Source organism: Lonchura striata, unplaced genomic scaffold (genome assembly GCF_046129695.1).
Source record: "Lonchura striata isolate bLonStr1 unplaced genomic scaffold, bLonStr1.mat Scaffold_85, whole genome shotgun sequence".
NCBI classification, from domain to species: Eukaryota; Metazoa; Chordata; class Aves; order Passeriformes; family Estrildidae; genus Lonchura; species Lonchura striata.
Window position 1 is genome coordinate 1,170,920 of NW_027461188.1, and position 16,054 is coordinate 1,186,973.

At 54.3% G+C, this 16,054-nt stretch overlaps 2 protein-coding genes across 2 annotated transcripts in view; one reads left to right on the plus strand and one right to left on the minus strand.

Moving 5' to 3' along the window:
* Positions 1 to 16,054, minus strand: part of LOC110469778 (uncharacterized) — a gene marked incomplete at its 5' end in the record, with an annotated part of 706,345 nt that overhangs the window by 3,241 nt on the left and 687,050 nt on the right. The window lies entirely within an intron of this gene.
* Positions 10,073 to 11,005, plus strand: LOC110474571 (olfactory receptor 14A16-like). The gene has a single exon (XM_021538053.2). The coding sequence runs from the start codon at positions 10,073 to 10,075 to the stop codon at positions 11,003 to 11,005; it is 933 nt and encodes a 310-aa protein (XP_021393728.2).

Here is a 16,054-nt window from a genome sequence, read left to right on the forward strand (position 1 = left end):
TGACTGATAAGAACTGTAACATCCCATTGTGAGATGTGCTACCCAGGGGGAGGAGCCAAGCATTCCTACCTGCATCTAGTCTTGAGATTCTGGCCCACCAACACAGCTTTTTCTGGGCTGGATTTCTCAGAGGAACAGCTGCCTCTTCCTCTTCAGAAGATGACTCCCATTCCTACAGGATCACTTCTCCAACAGAACCACACCTGACATTCCAGGAGGACTGCAGCCACAATTCCAATTGGACTGCGGCCAACACCCTGTCCAGCAGGGTGTCAGGTTGTATTCTGACTCTGTCAGTGTTGTTTTAGTTTACTGCATTGTTTATTTTATCTTTTAATTTTCTTCCCTAATAAAAAACTGTTATTTCTGCTTCCATATTTTTGCCTGACAGGCCCCCTTAATTTCAAATTTATAACAATTCTGAAAGAGTCTACATTTTTAAATATCAGGGGAGGCTCCTGCCTTCCTTAGCAGACACCTGTCTTTCCAAACCAAAACACTTCCTTTCTCTCCTGCCTTCCTTTGCCTGCTGTTTCTCTCTCAGTGTCTCCCTTGACCCAGGGACCTGCCCTGATTTCATTCCCAATCCATGAGCTATGACAACCATGGGTGAAGTTATGAAGGCTGGCAGTGAAATATCACTGTAGGATTCTGCTCCACTTGGCTTTTGGCTCTTTCATAAGAGCTTTTCCTTCAAGGGCAGGGACATATTTTCCTGGCTGGGAACTGGAATTCCAGCCCCTGTCAGTGTGTGCCATGGATCCCAGAGGGGCATGCTCCTGCCATGCCTCCCATGGAGCTGTGCAGGGCAGGGGACAAGGTGCAGCAGCTGTGTTGGTTCTGCAGAGCCGCAACAGCCCCTGGTTCCAGGAGTTTCTGCACTGCCATCAGCAGTTCCTGGGTTCCATGATGCCCTGCTGTGTCCCCATGGATATTTGGTGTCATGAAGTTCTTCAGTGTCACAATGGCCACCTTGCTCCATGAGCTTCCACAGTGTCCAAATGGCCTCCTTGGATGGGCAGTGTCACCATGGACCATTGGCTCCATGCAGTCCCACTGGGTCACCATGGACTCCTTGGTTCCATGAGGTTCTGGGGGTGTCTCCATGGTCTCCTTGGATCCACAGTGTCACAATGGGCCACTGGATCCATGTGGCCCTGCTGTGTCACCATGGCCCCTTGGTTCCATGGGACCCCAGGGTCACAATTGACTCTTTGCTTCCATGTCACCCCCTCAGTGCCAAAATGGCCCCTTCATTCCATGGGGAACACAAAAGATTTATAGAAACATTGAGCAAATCCTGCTTAACACACCTGGAAACATCTGTTTGCATTCCAAAGAGAGGTTAAAGCTGAGGATGGCACCAGCAGCTTCCATCTGCAACAGAGATCCAGGGAAAGGACAGGAACAGAGAATTTAGCTGTGAGACTCAGAGAATTCTGCTTCCAGAGATAATTTCTGGTCACACTGTCCCTTGTAGAAAGGTGACACCATTCCAGGCAGCCTGTACTGAGCAGGTGGCTCCTGAGTGGGGTTTGTTGTTTAGGAAATCTGCTCAGGGTTTTCCAGTCTTTCTTTCCCAGGAAAACTTCTCCTGGGCCTGTGTGCAGGCAGAGCCCTGAGGAGAGCAGTTGGGACACGGTGCAATGGGCTGGGACATGGAGCTGCAGAGCTCAGGGACAAGGTTCTGCTGCAGGGCTCAGGGATGTCAGTGCCAGGTGGGCGATGTCAGACATGGTGAGTCTGGGGGTGAGGAGCAGCTTGTCCAAACAGGGTCAGCCCTCAGGGGGCTCATTCTTCTACATGCCCAGACCTCCTAAGGAGACACTGAGCATCAAGGTCACCTGGGGAATGCTTGTGTCAGCTCTTCTCTAAACTGGAAACTAAGAATACTCACTTAAAAAAAAAAATTCATGAGGTGCACTTTGAAATCCTCCTCCTTCCAAGAACTCCAAACTGACTCCAATCAGCTGCACAAGCCCTGGAGATTTGCAAACCATTGAATGAAGACAAAGCACCCCTGAGGGCTTTCTGTATTTTGATGATCCCCACGGTGGATTTGGGGCTGAGTCCAGGACCCTCAGGCACTGACAGAAGGCTGAAGAAGCTGCTCAAGGAGTCAGAAGCAAAACTCCAAGTCCCTTGGAGCATCACTGGGCCCCACTGAGGGCAGGGACTGCCAAAGGCTCCCCAGGGACTGGTGAGAGCAGATCCTTGAGGCCAGGATTGCAGGGAGCCCAAGGCTCAGAGCAAGGAACTGCAATGCTGAGCAAGGCCTGGGCTGGCTGGGGGAAGCAGAAAGGCCAAGCCCTGAGCCCAGCCTGGCACAGCAGGGCCTGTCCCTCACGGGTGGCTCGGGGCTGTTTGTGGGGCAGGGGGATGTGAGGGGCAGCAAGGACAAATGCCATAAACCTGTGTGACCCTCCAGATCCTCATGGAACCAAGGGTCCATGGTGACACTGTGGGAAGTTGTAGAACCAAGGGGATCATTGTGGCAGTGTTTGGGCCCATGGATCAAAGGGGCCAGGGTGACACTGTGGGGCCTCATGGAAACAAGAGGCCATTGTGAGTCTGCAGGGCTGTAACACCCCAGAACACTGAAATGCTGGGGGTCACCAAAGGTTCTTTTACTTGAGTTTGGTGCACAGGAGAAACACCAACCAGATATTCTCACAATAGCCAGATGCAAAGAATATTCTTGGTAGGAAGGGACCCACAAGGATCATCAAGTCCAGCTCTTAAGTGAATGGCCCACTTTGGAACTGAAACCACAACCTTGGTTATACCAGCCCCATGCTCTAACCAACAGAGCTAAGAGGTCAAAATTACACAAAACGTAACTGGCAAAATATAGATAATCAATGAAGTTTGGCAAAGGGTTTCATACAACATCCACTTCAAGATAAAATCTTATCATATCATTAACTTCGTTAACTTAGTCCATTTACCCTAAAAACCTTTAACCCTTAGGATGCTAAGTTACCCCAAATAGTTTCCAGGTAAGTAGGATAAGAAAGAGGAGAAATAGAGAACATCAGAAAGACAGAAGATCTATAGAAAGACCCACACAGGCACCAACTGCTCGGGTCCCAGCGTCACTAACAGAGGAACCCCAGGAAAAGGCAGGATCCAGACCATGGGCTGGCCTCGTGCTCCGGCTTTTAACCCCCTGGGCCTCCATGGGCCCGCCCCTGGGGTGGGACTGCCAGGTGATTGACCAATCAGAGTCAGGGGAGGCACCAGCTGCTGGTGTGTGATTGATTGACAGCTCAGCCAATCAGCACCGCCCCTGCTGTGTGATTGACAGCTCTGCCAGGCCAGGGCTGGGGGCGGGGCTCTGTCCCACCACAAACCAAGGCCTGACCCGCCCCCGGCCCCACACGGGCATTCCGAGCATCCCAAGGTGTCTCGGGACATCGATCTCATCCAGCCTCTGACAGCGACCACGGTGACATTGAGGAACCTCATGGAACCAAGGGGCCATGGTGACACTGTGCTGCCTCATGGAATCAAGGAGACCCTTGTGAACTCAGAGACCCCAAGGAACCAAGGGTCCATGGTGACCTTGTGCAGCCGCAGTGTCACAGAGGAGCTGTTGTGACACAGCGAGGGCACACGGAGCTGAGGGACCATTGTGACACATAAGGGCTCTGTGGAACCACAAAGCCATTGTGACACTGCAAGGCCTCATGGAAGCATGGGGCCATTGTGACACTGCAGGATCAAGGGGAACACTGAGACACTCCAGGGCCTCATGGAACAAAGGAGACCATTGTGACACTGTGGGGTCCCACAGAACCAAGGGAGCATGGAAGAGGTCTGTCTGGCTGGGGCACCTGGGGACCACCTCTTATCTGCCTTTCAAACACTGCGTCTATGTGTGTTTCTGTCTTAAGGAAAAAAAACAGCCATCTTGACCAGGCACCCATAGCCAAAATTTGGCATCTGCCAATTTTGTGTGCGGATTCTCATATCCCAGGAATAGCATATATCCAATGATAGCTCCCAGACAAATGCTACCAGGATTGACAGGTCTGGCTGGCCTTGGCTTCCTGAGGGCTGGCACCCATGTGCCTCTGAAACACTGGGCCTCTGTGCTCTCCTTCTTATGAAAAAGAACTCATCTTCCTGTCCAGGTGCTCATGGCCAAAATTGAGATTCCCCCTCCAAAATGCCCTGTGTACAAGGATAGCCCCTAGATGAAAGGTGCCAAGGTCTGTTTGGCTTGTCCGAAGGGTGGCCACCTCTCATCTTCTTCCAGAAGACTTGGACTTCACACTTTTCTTTCATATAGGAAAAAAACATCCATCCTGAGCAGGTACCCATTGCAAAAACTGGGATTCCACCTCCAAAACTTCATACATCCAAGGATTGCTCTCAAGTGAAATCATCCAGGAGAGAAAGATCTGGCTGCCCCTGACCCCTTGGGGGTCGCCTATCATCTGCTTTTGAAACATTTGGGCTGTGTGCTGTCCTTCCCATGGAAAAGAACTGTCCATCTTATCTACACAGAAATGGCAAAAACTGGGGATCCACGGCTAAAATTCCCTATATCCAAGGGTTGCTTTTAGACAAAAGCAACCAGGACTGAGAGATCTGTCTGGTTTTGGCCTCAGGTGGCTGCCGCTGCCACACTGGGCTCAGTTCTTTCCCTCGCATGGAGATCACTGTGACACTGTGGGCACCTCATGGAACCAAGGGGATCATTGTGGCACCACTGGAGCTCATGGAACCAAGGGGCCATGGTGACACTGTGGGGCTTCATGGACCCAGAGACCATTATGACTCTGTGGGGCCTGATGGAACCATGGAGACCATTCCGACCCTGCAGGGCCTGGTGTCACCAAGGGGGCATTGTGACACCTCAGGGCCTCCTGGAAGCAAGGGACCATTGGGACACTGTGAGGCCCCATGGAAGCGAGGGAACATAGACCAGGTCTGTCTGGCTTGGCCTGCCAGGGGCCACCTGACAGGTCTGGCTGATCTTGGGATGTCAAGGGCTACCTCTCATCAGCTCCTGAAGCAATGGTGTTCTGTGTTCTTCTTTCTATGGAAAAGAACGCTCTGCCTATTCAGATGCTCATTGCTAAAACTGATATTCTCCCTAAGAATTTTCCTATATGCAAGGGTATCTTGCAGAAAAAAAACTGCCACTCTATCTAGCCTCTGGTGGTCACCCCTGATCTGTCCGTGAAACACTCCCTGGGGCTCTCTTCCTTCCTTCCTATGGAATAGAACCGGCCTTCATGTCTAGGGCCGATGGCCAAAATTAGAATTTGGCCTCCAAATTCCATATATCCAAGGACTGCTCCCAGACAAAAGTAGCCAGGACAGACAGGTCAGGCTAGCCCTATGCCCTGGTAATTTTCTTAGAATCTGAGATGAATGTTTTAATTTGAAAACACCTTGGAGAGGGCCCAGACATCTCCCAAGGAGGGGTTTTGAGGCCTTGGGCACATGGCCACTATATATGGACAGAGGAGCTCTGTGCTCTGTGCTGCCGTGGTGGTTTTGCATCACGCAAGTGATGTCCTGAGAGAAGCTGCTAGCAGTTTCCTCAGTGTCTGACAAAAACCAATCAGTAATTAGCTTTGAGAGCTGACAGTCTGTTAAAGCACTAAGGAAGCTGCAGACGCCTCTGTGCAGATACAAGTTCCAGATGAGAAAGCCTGGCTGGGTCTCTCTCCCTTCTGGCCCCACAGAGGTGCCGAGGCCGGCCCAGCCCCGTCTCGGCCGTGGGGCCGGGCGGCTCCTGCCGTGGGGCCGGGCCCCTTCCCAGGGAGCCGCCAGGCGCCATCGGCTGCTGGGCAGGGCAGGGGAGGCCGCGGGGCCGAGGCCGGGCCGTGGCTGCGGGTGCTGACATCTGGCCCTGCCGAGCCCTGCCCCGCCGCCAGCCCGGGCCCGGCCAGGATCCGCCGGGCCCCAGGAGCAGCCCCGGGCCGGGCCGGCTCGGCCAAGGCTCTGCCGCCCTTGGGCTTCGCCCGCAGCCGGCGGGCAGGGCAGGAGAAGCCATCGGCCCCAGCCGTGCTGCTGCTGGGCTCTGGCCTGGCTGCTGAGATCCTGGCCCTGCCCCAGCGCGGCCCAGCCTGACACAGCCCCAGCGCAGCCACTGCAGAAACCTCCATGGCAAAACAGCTCCGGCCGCAAGCACCGAGCCCGGCCGGGCTCACGGAACCATCTGCAGCCCCGGGAGATATTGACTCTGCCAGTGCTGCCATCCTCCCTCCAGTGAGAGAAAAGGACACAGGGCAGGCACACAGAGGAGCAACATGAACACACCGAGGGCAGGGAAGGGGAAGTTGAGTCCCAGATGGGAGGGATGAGGAGATGCCTTGATCTTGGGGCTGGAATCCTCTGCCAAAGCTGTGGAGAAGGATGTCATTGATATATCAGACCCTCTTTTTGCCTATAAGGCATTGAAAACATGGAGAGATGACGTGTTTCAGCAAAGGCCTCCATGCTAAAGTAAGCAAATGTTGAAGTAGCTGTGATCCCATGAGAGGTTTGATCAGAGAAAGGGAGAACAGTGATGAGACCCTGTGCCTTCAGGGAGAGAAGAAGACCTCTGTTCCCAAAGATGAAGATGATTTCAGAAAGAGATGAATAGAACCTTTCCTCTTAAACAGCTCATCTTGAGACTAATATCCCATAACTTGGCATGGCCCATAAGCACATCTGTGGGAAAAGATGGGAGGGAGTTCATGACTGCAGATTTCTCCAGGAAGCTGCTATTTGTGGAAATGAAAAGCCATGAGATAACTGTTTTCTTGTGGAGAAGTCTCCATAACATTAACAAGAGGAACTTCTCTGCCTAAGTGCAGTGAAGAAAGACTATTCTAGAGGTGGTAAACTGACTGAAAATTTTGGGTTTTGTTTCTTTACATTGTCAGGTTGTATGGATAGAGGAAGTGCTCTGAAAGTTTTGATCTGATTCTTATTACTCTTTCTTTAGTTATTGTTAATACAATTTTACTTATACCCTTTTAAAATTTTGAGCCTACTTTGCCTTTCTCCTAATCCTATCTCACAGCAGGAAATGAGTAAGTATATTCTAGTGAGTGCACTGGTAATTAGCCAACACTGAACCCACCACACTAATTGAAGCATTGGCCGAGAAATCTCAAAATGGTGAACCAAAACCACTACAGAAACTTCCTGACAAACTGCACGAGAGCAGAGAGAAATTGAGGCAGACCCATGGTTTGTCAGGACTTGCTTGATCCTAATGAGCCCCATGGTGCATTTGGAGATGAGCCCTGGAACCTCAGGGCCTGACAGGAGATTTCACAAACCTTTCCTGGAGTCAAAGTCAGAGGAAAACCCCAAAGTGGTTGGAGTCTAAAGCATTAATGGGAACCACAAAGGTCCATCTATACCACAGGCTCTTAATGGACTCCTTGGAAGAGAGAATTGCGGGCACAAAAACCTCTCAGAGACTCAAAATGGCACAAAGAGCTCTCAATGTGGAAAGGAAAATCCAAAGTACCATACAAAAGTTAAGAATTTCAAGTATTCATGAGCCCCACTGAGTGTCAGTATAAAGTTCTCAAGGGACTCATTAAAGCAGATAATTGGGGCCATGATTGCACAAACCTCTCACAGAGTCTGTAGCAAAAGGGAAACACCAAGTACCTTCAAATAACTGAAGTATCTTGAACTATTAATGGGCCTCACTGAGTGTTGTTGCTGACAAAGCCTCTCCAGGGACTAATTACAGCAAAATATTGGAGGCCAGGATTGCGGAAACCTCTCAGAGACTCCAAGGCAAAAGCAAAAGCCAAAGTCCTTTGAAAAAGACTTTGCAGTCCCTGGGAGCATGAAGGAGCCCCCAGGGCCATTCCTGACCAAGGCTCCCCAGGGACTCCTTCCAGCAGATCCTTGAGGCCACTGGGATGTGGGCTAGGGGGGGATGCTGAGGGCAGGACAAGGGGGTGACAGTGCCCAGCCTGGCTGGGGCTGTGCCAGGAGGCCCCAGGGCCTTAGGACAAGGTGTCTCCTCACAGCCCTTGGTGGCACAGACCCTGCTGTGCCCCAGGGCACCAAGACTTGGCTTCTCTTTGTCCCCACCTGCCATCAGTGCCTCCAGTTCTCTGCTCTGCCTGGGGCCTGGGAACACTTTCTCAGTCGTGTCCCTCAGTGGGACCCATTAAAAGTCCCAGAAACTTTGGAGTTGGATTGTGACTTGGAGTTCTGGAGAGGTTTCTGCAGCTGCCTCTCAGGGCCTGATGTTCAGGGCCTGAGCACAAAGCCCCAGAGGGTCATTAAAGTCCTTGTGCTGTGTCTGTGCTGCTGAGCTGGGCTGGGCTCCTGGCACAGAGGGAGATCCTGGTAACCAAGCAGAGCTTCAAAAGCACATTTCTCTTGCTGAGCAGCTCTTCTCCCAGCCCAGCAGGGCTGGGGCACTGCCTGCAGCCAGCCTGGGCACAGCACAGAGGCACAGAGAGCTTCAATCAGTCAGGGCTGGGAAGGGGCTGAGAATTGCCTGGGGCAGAATCACTGCCAGCCCTTGGCACAGGAACCTCTGGCTGCAGGACAATGCAGCTGCAGCTCCTGCAGTGATCTCCTAAAGCTGGAACATGCCAGTGCCCACAGACCCTGTGAGTACAACTCTGAGTATTTCTGGTGCAGGGCAGGTGAAATGCTCATGAAGCTCTGACATGCTGATGGCATCTGATCAGTCATAGAATATTCCCAAGACAAGGATTTTGATAAATATGAGGAAATTTCAAAAGACTTTTTATTCTGTTTTCTACTATTGGAGAATGGCAGGTAGCGGGGCTAAATATTAAAGGTAATTAGGAATTTTGAGAAGTTCCTGGGACAGCTGAACTGTTACTTTGTTCACAGGAGATCCCTAATGTGCTTGCAGCCACTGTGCCCATGGACAGCAGCAGCATCACTTTTGCTGGAGCCATCAGGCTATCTGAGCTGTCCTTTCTCCAAGCTGCAAACAGAGCCTGCCCCCAGACCGTGCCCTGCAAACAGGCAGGGTTCTGCCAAGGAGAGTGCACAGAGATTTGGGGTCTAGGAGCGCCTTCACAGGGAAACAACTGCAGGAGGAAAATCTCCAGGAAGCAGAGAGAAGATCAGGGGAGGAGAGAAAACAAAGCCCAGAAATGCTAAGGCAGGGAGAGTTTAGAGATGTCCAGAGGATCCCCTCCAGTGCAGCCCCTCCCTCTGCACAAGCTCCCTCCCTCCTGTGCCCCAGCCAAGCCTCTGCCCTCAGGGCCGGGGCTCCAAGGCGTGCAGCCCCTCCTGTGCAGGCAGAGCTGCAGCAGAGCCGTGGGGCAGCTCTGCAGCCCCGGGCCCAGTTCCCTCTGCAGAGCACAGGGCTGGGAGCAGCTGCCCGGCACTGGAGGCTCTGGCAGGGGGCACAGCTGGCTCAGGGTGACACAGCTGTCCCCAGTGCCCGGCTCTGGGCAGTGCTGGCAGTGCAGCCAGGGAAGGAGCTGCATCTCCCTTCATCCAGTGCCATCAGAAGGACACTTGGAAGTGTCCCTGAGATTTCAGTCCAAGCTGGGAGCTTCAATCCAGGGTGCAAACCTGTCCTAGAGCATCTCTGAGTTATAAGATTGATGGGGAAAGGAAGAACTGTTGTGACCCTGAAAATGCTGCTGGATTGGTGAAATGAGCAATGTGAGCCCTTGGCTACAAATATGGAGCTGGGCTATGGTGGATCCATCTGCTCTCAGCTGTACCTGGAGGTTTTTAGGGAAAACGTGGGAAGCTGATCATCCTCCCCTGGAGAAAGGTTAAAGCCCAGAGAAATCCTGAACAGGTCAGAATGACAGAGCATCTCCCCTCACTCTCCGCTCATCACTTTGCCTCACAAACCTTGCTCTGTTCTCCCTGAGTGCAGCAGAAATGCTGAGGGTTTCTCATATCCAAGAATACCAGGACAGATATAGGGGAGCTTATAAAGAAAACCCCAGAACTCTTAAACACAAAAGTGTGTTTGTGTGTGTCACAGAGGAGTGTGTATGGGAAATGGCTTTGATTTTGGGTACAGGTATCTTCTCTAACTCTTCACTGCCATTCGCAATGAACAGGTGCCCATGTGCAGCCACAGCAAATGTCCAACAGCAGCTCCATCAGCCACTTCCTCCTGCTGGCACTGGCAGACACGCGGCAGCTGCAGCTCCTGCACTTCTGCCTCTTCCTGGGCATCTCCCTGGCTGCCCTCCTGGGCAACGGCCTCATCATCAGCGCCGTAGCCTGCGGCCACCACCTGCACACGCCCATGTTCTTCTTCCTGCTCAACCTGGCCCTCAGCGACCTGGGCTCCATCTGCACCACTGTCCCCAAAGCCATGCACAATTCCCTCTGGGACACCAGCACCATCTCCCACATGGGATGTGCTGCACAGCTCTTCTTCTTCATGTTCTTCATCTCAGCAGAGTTCTACCTCCTGACCATCATGTGCTATGACCGCTACATGTCCATCTGCAAACCCCTGCACTACGGGACCCTCCTGGGCAGCAGAGCTTGTGCCCACATGGCAGCAGCTGCCTGGACCAGTGCCTTTCTCAATGCTCTGCTGCACACAGCCAATACATTTTCCCTGCCCCTGTGCCATGGCAATGCCCTGGGCCAGTTCTTCTGTGAAATCCCACAGATCCTCAAGCTCTCCTGCTCCAAATCTCACATCAGGGAACTTGGGCTCATTGCTGTTAGTGCCTGTGTAGGACTTGGTTGTTTTGTGTTCATTGTTTTCTCCTATGTGCAGATCTTCAGGGCTGTGCTGAGAATCCCCTCTGAGCAGGGACGGCACAAAGCCTTTTCCACCTGCCTCCCTCACCTGGCCGTGGTCTCTCTGTTCCTCAGCACATCCATATTTGCTCATCTGAAGCCCACCTCCATGTCCTCCCCATCCCTGGATCTGGCCCTGTCAGTTTTGTACTCGGTGGTGCCTCCAGCCCTGAACCCCCTCATCTACAGCCTGAGGAACCAGGAACTCAAGGCTGCAGTGTGGACACTGATGACTGGATGCTTTCAGGAACATTAAACTCCAGGCAAAATTCTGAAAATATTTGTAATAAAGTTGTCTTTAACAATTCTTTTTGGTTTCATTTTGCAGGTTCTTATTCTTTGTTTTACTTTTTTTCATATTGTCCACAATAAATGAATTTTTCTTTTGCCATTTCTCATTTTGTTTCTCTCCACGTTCCCTGTGGCAACAGACTGTGTCAATGATGGGCTGCAGTCTCGGTGCCTTTAAAGGAACTAAAGGATGTCCCAGCACAGTTTTTCTGCAGAGATGCCCTTTTGTTGCCTTCTCTGGAGCAGCAGCAGCAATGTCTGTGTGCAGAGCTGGGGCAGATCAGGGCTGGCACAGCAGCTGTGCCCAGGAGCAGCAGCATTTGGTGCTGCCAGTGCTGCTCCCGTGGCCCTGCCCCGCTGCCCTGGTGGCCCTGGTGTTGCTGCAGGGCCTGAGTGCTCTCGGGGCCGGGCACAGTCCTGGGGGTGGCAGTGCCGGGGCTGCAGCAGGGACAGGCCATGGGCACTGCTGGGGCAGCGCTGACGCCTCAGGCCAGGGCCTGGGGGCTCCAGGCTCCTTGCCCAGGCTCTCTCAAGAACACGGCCAGGCCAATGCTCAGCACAGAAAACCCCTGTGAGCAGCCCCAGGCTGGCCGTGGGCAGGCTGGGGGCAAACAGCATGGCTGGTGCTCTGCAAGGGCCCTGGGGGAGACGGGAAGGAGCAGCAGAGCAGGGGCTGATCCATCCCCAGTGCGCTGCACAGCCCAGGGCAGCGTCCCAGAGCGTCCTCATGGAGCTGCCAACAACATCCCCCCTCTGCAGCCCTGGCCTCTGCCCCAGCTCACAGAGGTGCCACAGGCACAGACACGGCAGTACTGGCTCAGCAGCCCCTGTTTGCATTGCACACAGCAGGCAGGAGCTGTGGGGACATGAACCTAAGGCAGCACAAATGCCATCAGCCCCTGGGGCCAGGAAGGGCTGGGGGATGCCAGGGAAACCACTCAGCTTTGTCCTGGCCTCTGCACTCAGCCAGAAAGCTTGTTCCCATCAGCTGGGAGTTTCCTGTCCCACTGCAGACGCTGCTGCTCAGAGCCAGGGCTGCCTGGCAGCCACCCCCAAACTGCCCTGAGCATTTCCTTGGCTTCACCTTTGCTTTCTTTACTCTTCCTGCTACAAATTTCTTCCTCTTGCCCACCCCTGTTCCCTCCCCTGCACACAGCCCATCCCTGTTTGCCCTTTCCTCTCTGGCCCCTCTCCCCATTGCAGTTCCTGACTTGGCACCATGGGAACATCCCTTGGGGAGCAGGATCATCCCACAACTGCTGCAGGAATTGTCTGCAGGCTCCTGCAGTGCCTGGTGCTGCTCCCATGCCAGAGGCACCCCAGGCCAGGGGGGCACATCTGGGCTGCTGTGTCTGGCTGTGGGGCTCCCTGTTCTGGGCAGTGAGGAGGAGCTGCAGAGGCTCTGCAGGACTGACAGGATGGGCTTTGGGGCTGTGAGGAGAAGCTGAGGGACCTGGGCTGCTGGAGCTTCTGAAGAGGAGGCCCAGGGCTCCTCCTGGAACTTGCCCAAGGGTGGTTTCAGAGAATCCCAGAATCAGCAAGGTTGGAAAAGTCCTTGGAAATGATCAAGTCCAATCTATGCCCTGACACTGCTGTGTCTCCCCTGAGCCTCTTCCAGGATCAAGAAACCCAGCTCACTCAGATGATCCTCACAGGACTTGTGCTCCAGACCCCTCACCAGCCTCGTTGCCCTTCTCTGGACATGCTCCAGCCCCTCCATGTCCTTCCGAAATTGGAGGGCCCAGAACTGGACACAGCACTTAAGGTGCTGCCCAGCCAGTGCCAAGCACAGGGGAAGAATCACTGCCCTGCACTTTCTTGGCCACCTGGGCACACTGCTGGCTCATGTCCAGCCTGCTGTCCATCAGTCCCTGCAGGTCCCTTTCTGCCTGGCTGCTGTCCAGCCACTCTGTCCCCAGCCTGTAGCACTGCAGGCGTTGTTGTGGCCAAAGTGCAGGACCCGGCACTGGGACTTGTTAAACCTCACCTTGTTGGATTTGGGCCATGGATCCAGCCTGTTCAGGGCCCTGTGCAGAGCCCTCCTACCCTCCAGCAGATCAACACTCCCCGACAACTTGGTGTCACCAGGGTTCCATGAAGCCCCAGAGTGTCCCAATGGTGTCCATGATTCCATGAGGCCTCCCAATGTCACAATGTCCCTTTGGTTCCATGGGACCCCTTGTTGTCACAAAGTCCCTTGGATCCTTGGGCCCTGCAGTGTCACAATAATCACTGTGGTCCCCCAAGGCCCTGCAGTGTCACAGTGGATCCTTGGTTCCATGAGGTCTGGCAGGGCAGCAATGCGCTCCTTGCTCCCACAGTGTCATAATGGCCTCTTGGTCCCAAGGGCACCACGGTGTCCAACATGTTTCTTTCATTCCAGGAGTCCCTGAGGCGCAGCACTGGCCCCTCGGTTCCATGGGGCCCTGCAGTGTCACAATGCCCCCATCATGACACGAGGTCCTGCACTGTCACAAAGCTCTGCATGATTCCACAATGCCCTGCAGGATCACAGTGGCCTCTGGGGTTCCATGAGGCCTCAGAGTGCTCCATTGAATTCCTTGGTGCTGCAGTGTCACAATGGAGCCCTGGTGACACAAGATCCTGCAGTGTCACCAGGGACCCTGGGTTCCATGGGGCACCAGAGTGTCACAATTGTTCCCTCAGTTCCCAGAGTCCTTGCAATGGAGCAATGGCCCCTTGGTTCCATTGTCCCCAGGCTCTCCCAAGGTTCTCTCTGGTTCTGCAGTGCACAATGGCCCCGTGGTCCCCCAAGGCCCTGCAGGGTCATGGTGGCCTCTGTGGTCCCACCAGGACCCAGACTGTCACAATGCACTCCTTGCTTCCATTCAGCCCCACAGTGTCACAGTGTCCCTGTGGCTCTGTGGTGCCATGTCATACACCGTGTCACCATGGTCCTCTCAGTGCCACCAGGCCCCGCAGTGTCACAATGGCCCCTTGCTTCCCCAGGGCCCTGCAGTGTCACAATCATCAGAGAATCAACCAGGCTGGAAAAGACCTTGGAGAGCATCAAGTCCAACCTGGGACCCAACACCACCTTGTCACCCATACCATGGCACTGAGTGCCACATCCAGTCTTTGCTTAAACACCTCCAGGGATTGTGACTCACCCACCTCCCTGGGCAGCCCATTCCAATGCCCAATCCCCCTTTGTGTGAAGAATATTTCCTGATATCCAGCCGACATATCCCCTAGTGAAGCTGAAGGCTGTGTCCTCTTGTCCTGTCTCTGTTCCCTGGGAAAAGAGCCTGACCCCAAACTGGCTGCACCCTCCTGTCAGGGAGTTGTAGAGAGTGATGAGGTCTCACTTGAGACTCCTCTTCTCCAGGATAAACAACCCCAGCTCCCTAAGCCACTCTGCATAGGACTTGTGTTCCAGACTCCTCACCAGCCATGTTGCCCTTCTCTGGACATGCTCCAGCCCCTCCATATCCTTCCTAAACTGGGAGCCCAGAACTGGACACAGCACTCAAGGTGCTGCCCAACCAGTGCCCAGCACAGGGGAAGAATCACTGCCCTGCTCCTGCTGGCCACACCATTCCTGATCCATAGGAGTACCAGGGGTTAGATGAGGGAAATGGTGGGGAAGGAGTGGGGACAAAGTGTGATTGATTGCCAGCCATGAAGCGTCTTGATTCTCATATATTTTAAGACTGTATTAGAAGGTGCTGGGGACCAATATCAATTGGACATTGCTGATATCAATTGATAAACAGGAAAAGAAAACCTAACAGGACAAAACAATTCTCTCTGCATTGTTTTCAATATTGTATATTCACTTTAAATAAACTTTAGAAATCTGTCTAATTCACCACAGAGGAATTGAAGACTTGAATTATTCACTGAGTTTTTTCTTGTTCGGTTGTTTTGAACAAATATTTATGGGCCTTTCTCATGGAATTCATGAACTGAAGAGCTTAAGAAAGAAAAGGCCTCTGGAGTAGCAAAATTCATCAGCAAACTCCAAGTGGCTGAGGATCAATCTCCATCAGAGCAGCAATGAGCAGAAATGGGCACAGCTTTGTGGCTGCCCCAGCTCTGGGATGGGCCCTGGGCCTGGAGCAGGAGCAGCTCTGGAGGGCCCCAGGGCCGGGGCTCTTGTGCTGGCCTGGGCAGATGGGATGGCAGGAGGGGCTGCAGAGCTCTCAGCACCTCAGGCAGAGGGGAGCAGGGCAGCCAGGGAGCTCCTTTGGCCTTGGCCAAGCCCCTTCCCCCATGGTGGGGCTGAGTCCTGGCTGAGCTGCAGCTGCTGCTGTGCCCTTGGCAGGGGCTGAGGCCGTGGGGCAGTGCCCAGAGCAGCCTGGCCTGAGCAGAGCTGTGGGGCCAGAGCCGGCTGGGCTGTGCTGGGGAGAGGCCCTTGGTGCTGCCCAGAGCTCAGGGCAGCTGGCAGAGCTGGCAGGGAGCTGGGCTGGGCTGGGAGAGCCTGGCACAGGAACCATCAGTGTCCATCTCAGCCTGGCTGAGCGGGCAGGGGCAGGACTCAGCCCAGGCCTTGTGGGGCAGGGCCAGCGCCTGGGCAGGCATTGAAAACAGGCAGAGCCCGAGAGAGGAGGCTGCTCTGTGCCCTTGGGGCACGGACAGAGCAGGGAGGGGCCCAGGACATTTGTCAGCACCAGCCTCTGTCTGTGCCAGCCCTGGGCAGCCCTGGCTGCTGAGCCCAGCTCTGCCCTGGGCTGAGTTTGGCTGTGGCCCAGCTCCATCCTCCTGCGGGGCTCAGGGCCTGTTCCCGGCCATGGCCAGCCCTGGCCGCCTCTCTGCTGGCCCCGAGGCCGGCAGAGCCCGGGCAGGGCTGTCTGTGCAGCCCCACAGGTGCCACGGGCTCTGCAGGAGCTGGCAGAGGCTGCCCAGCAGGGAGGCCATGGGGCACAGAGCCCCAAGGCTGCCCAGGGCCCCACGGCACAGGGGCCGTTCCCAGCCGCAATGCTCCTGTCCTGGGCTGGGCTGCACAGGGGCTGTGGCACCATGGCTGGGCCAGCACAGGGCCACCGAGGGG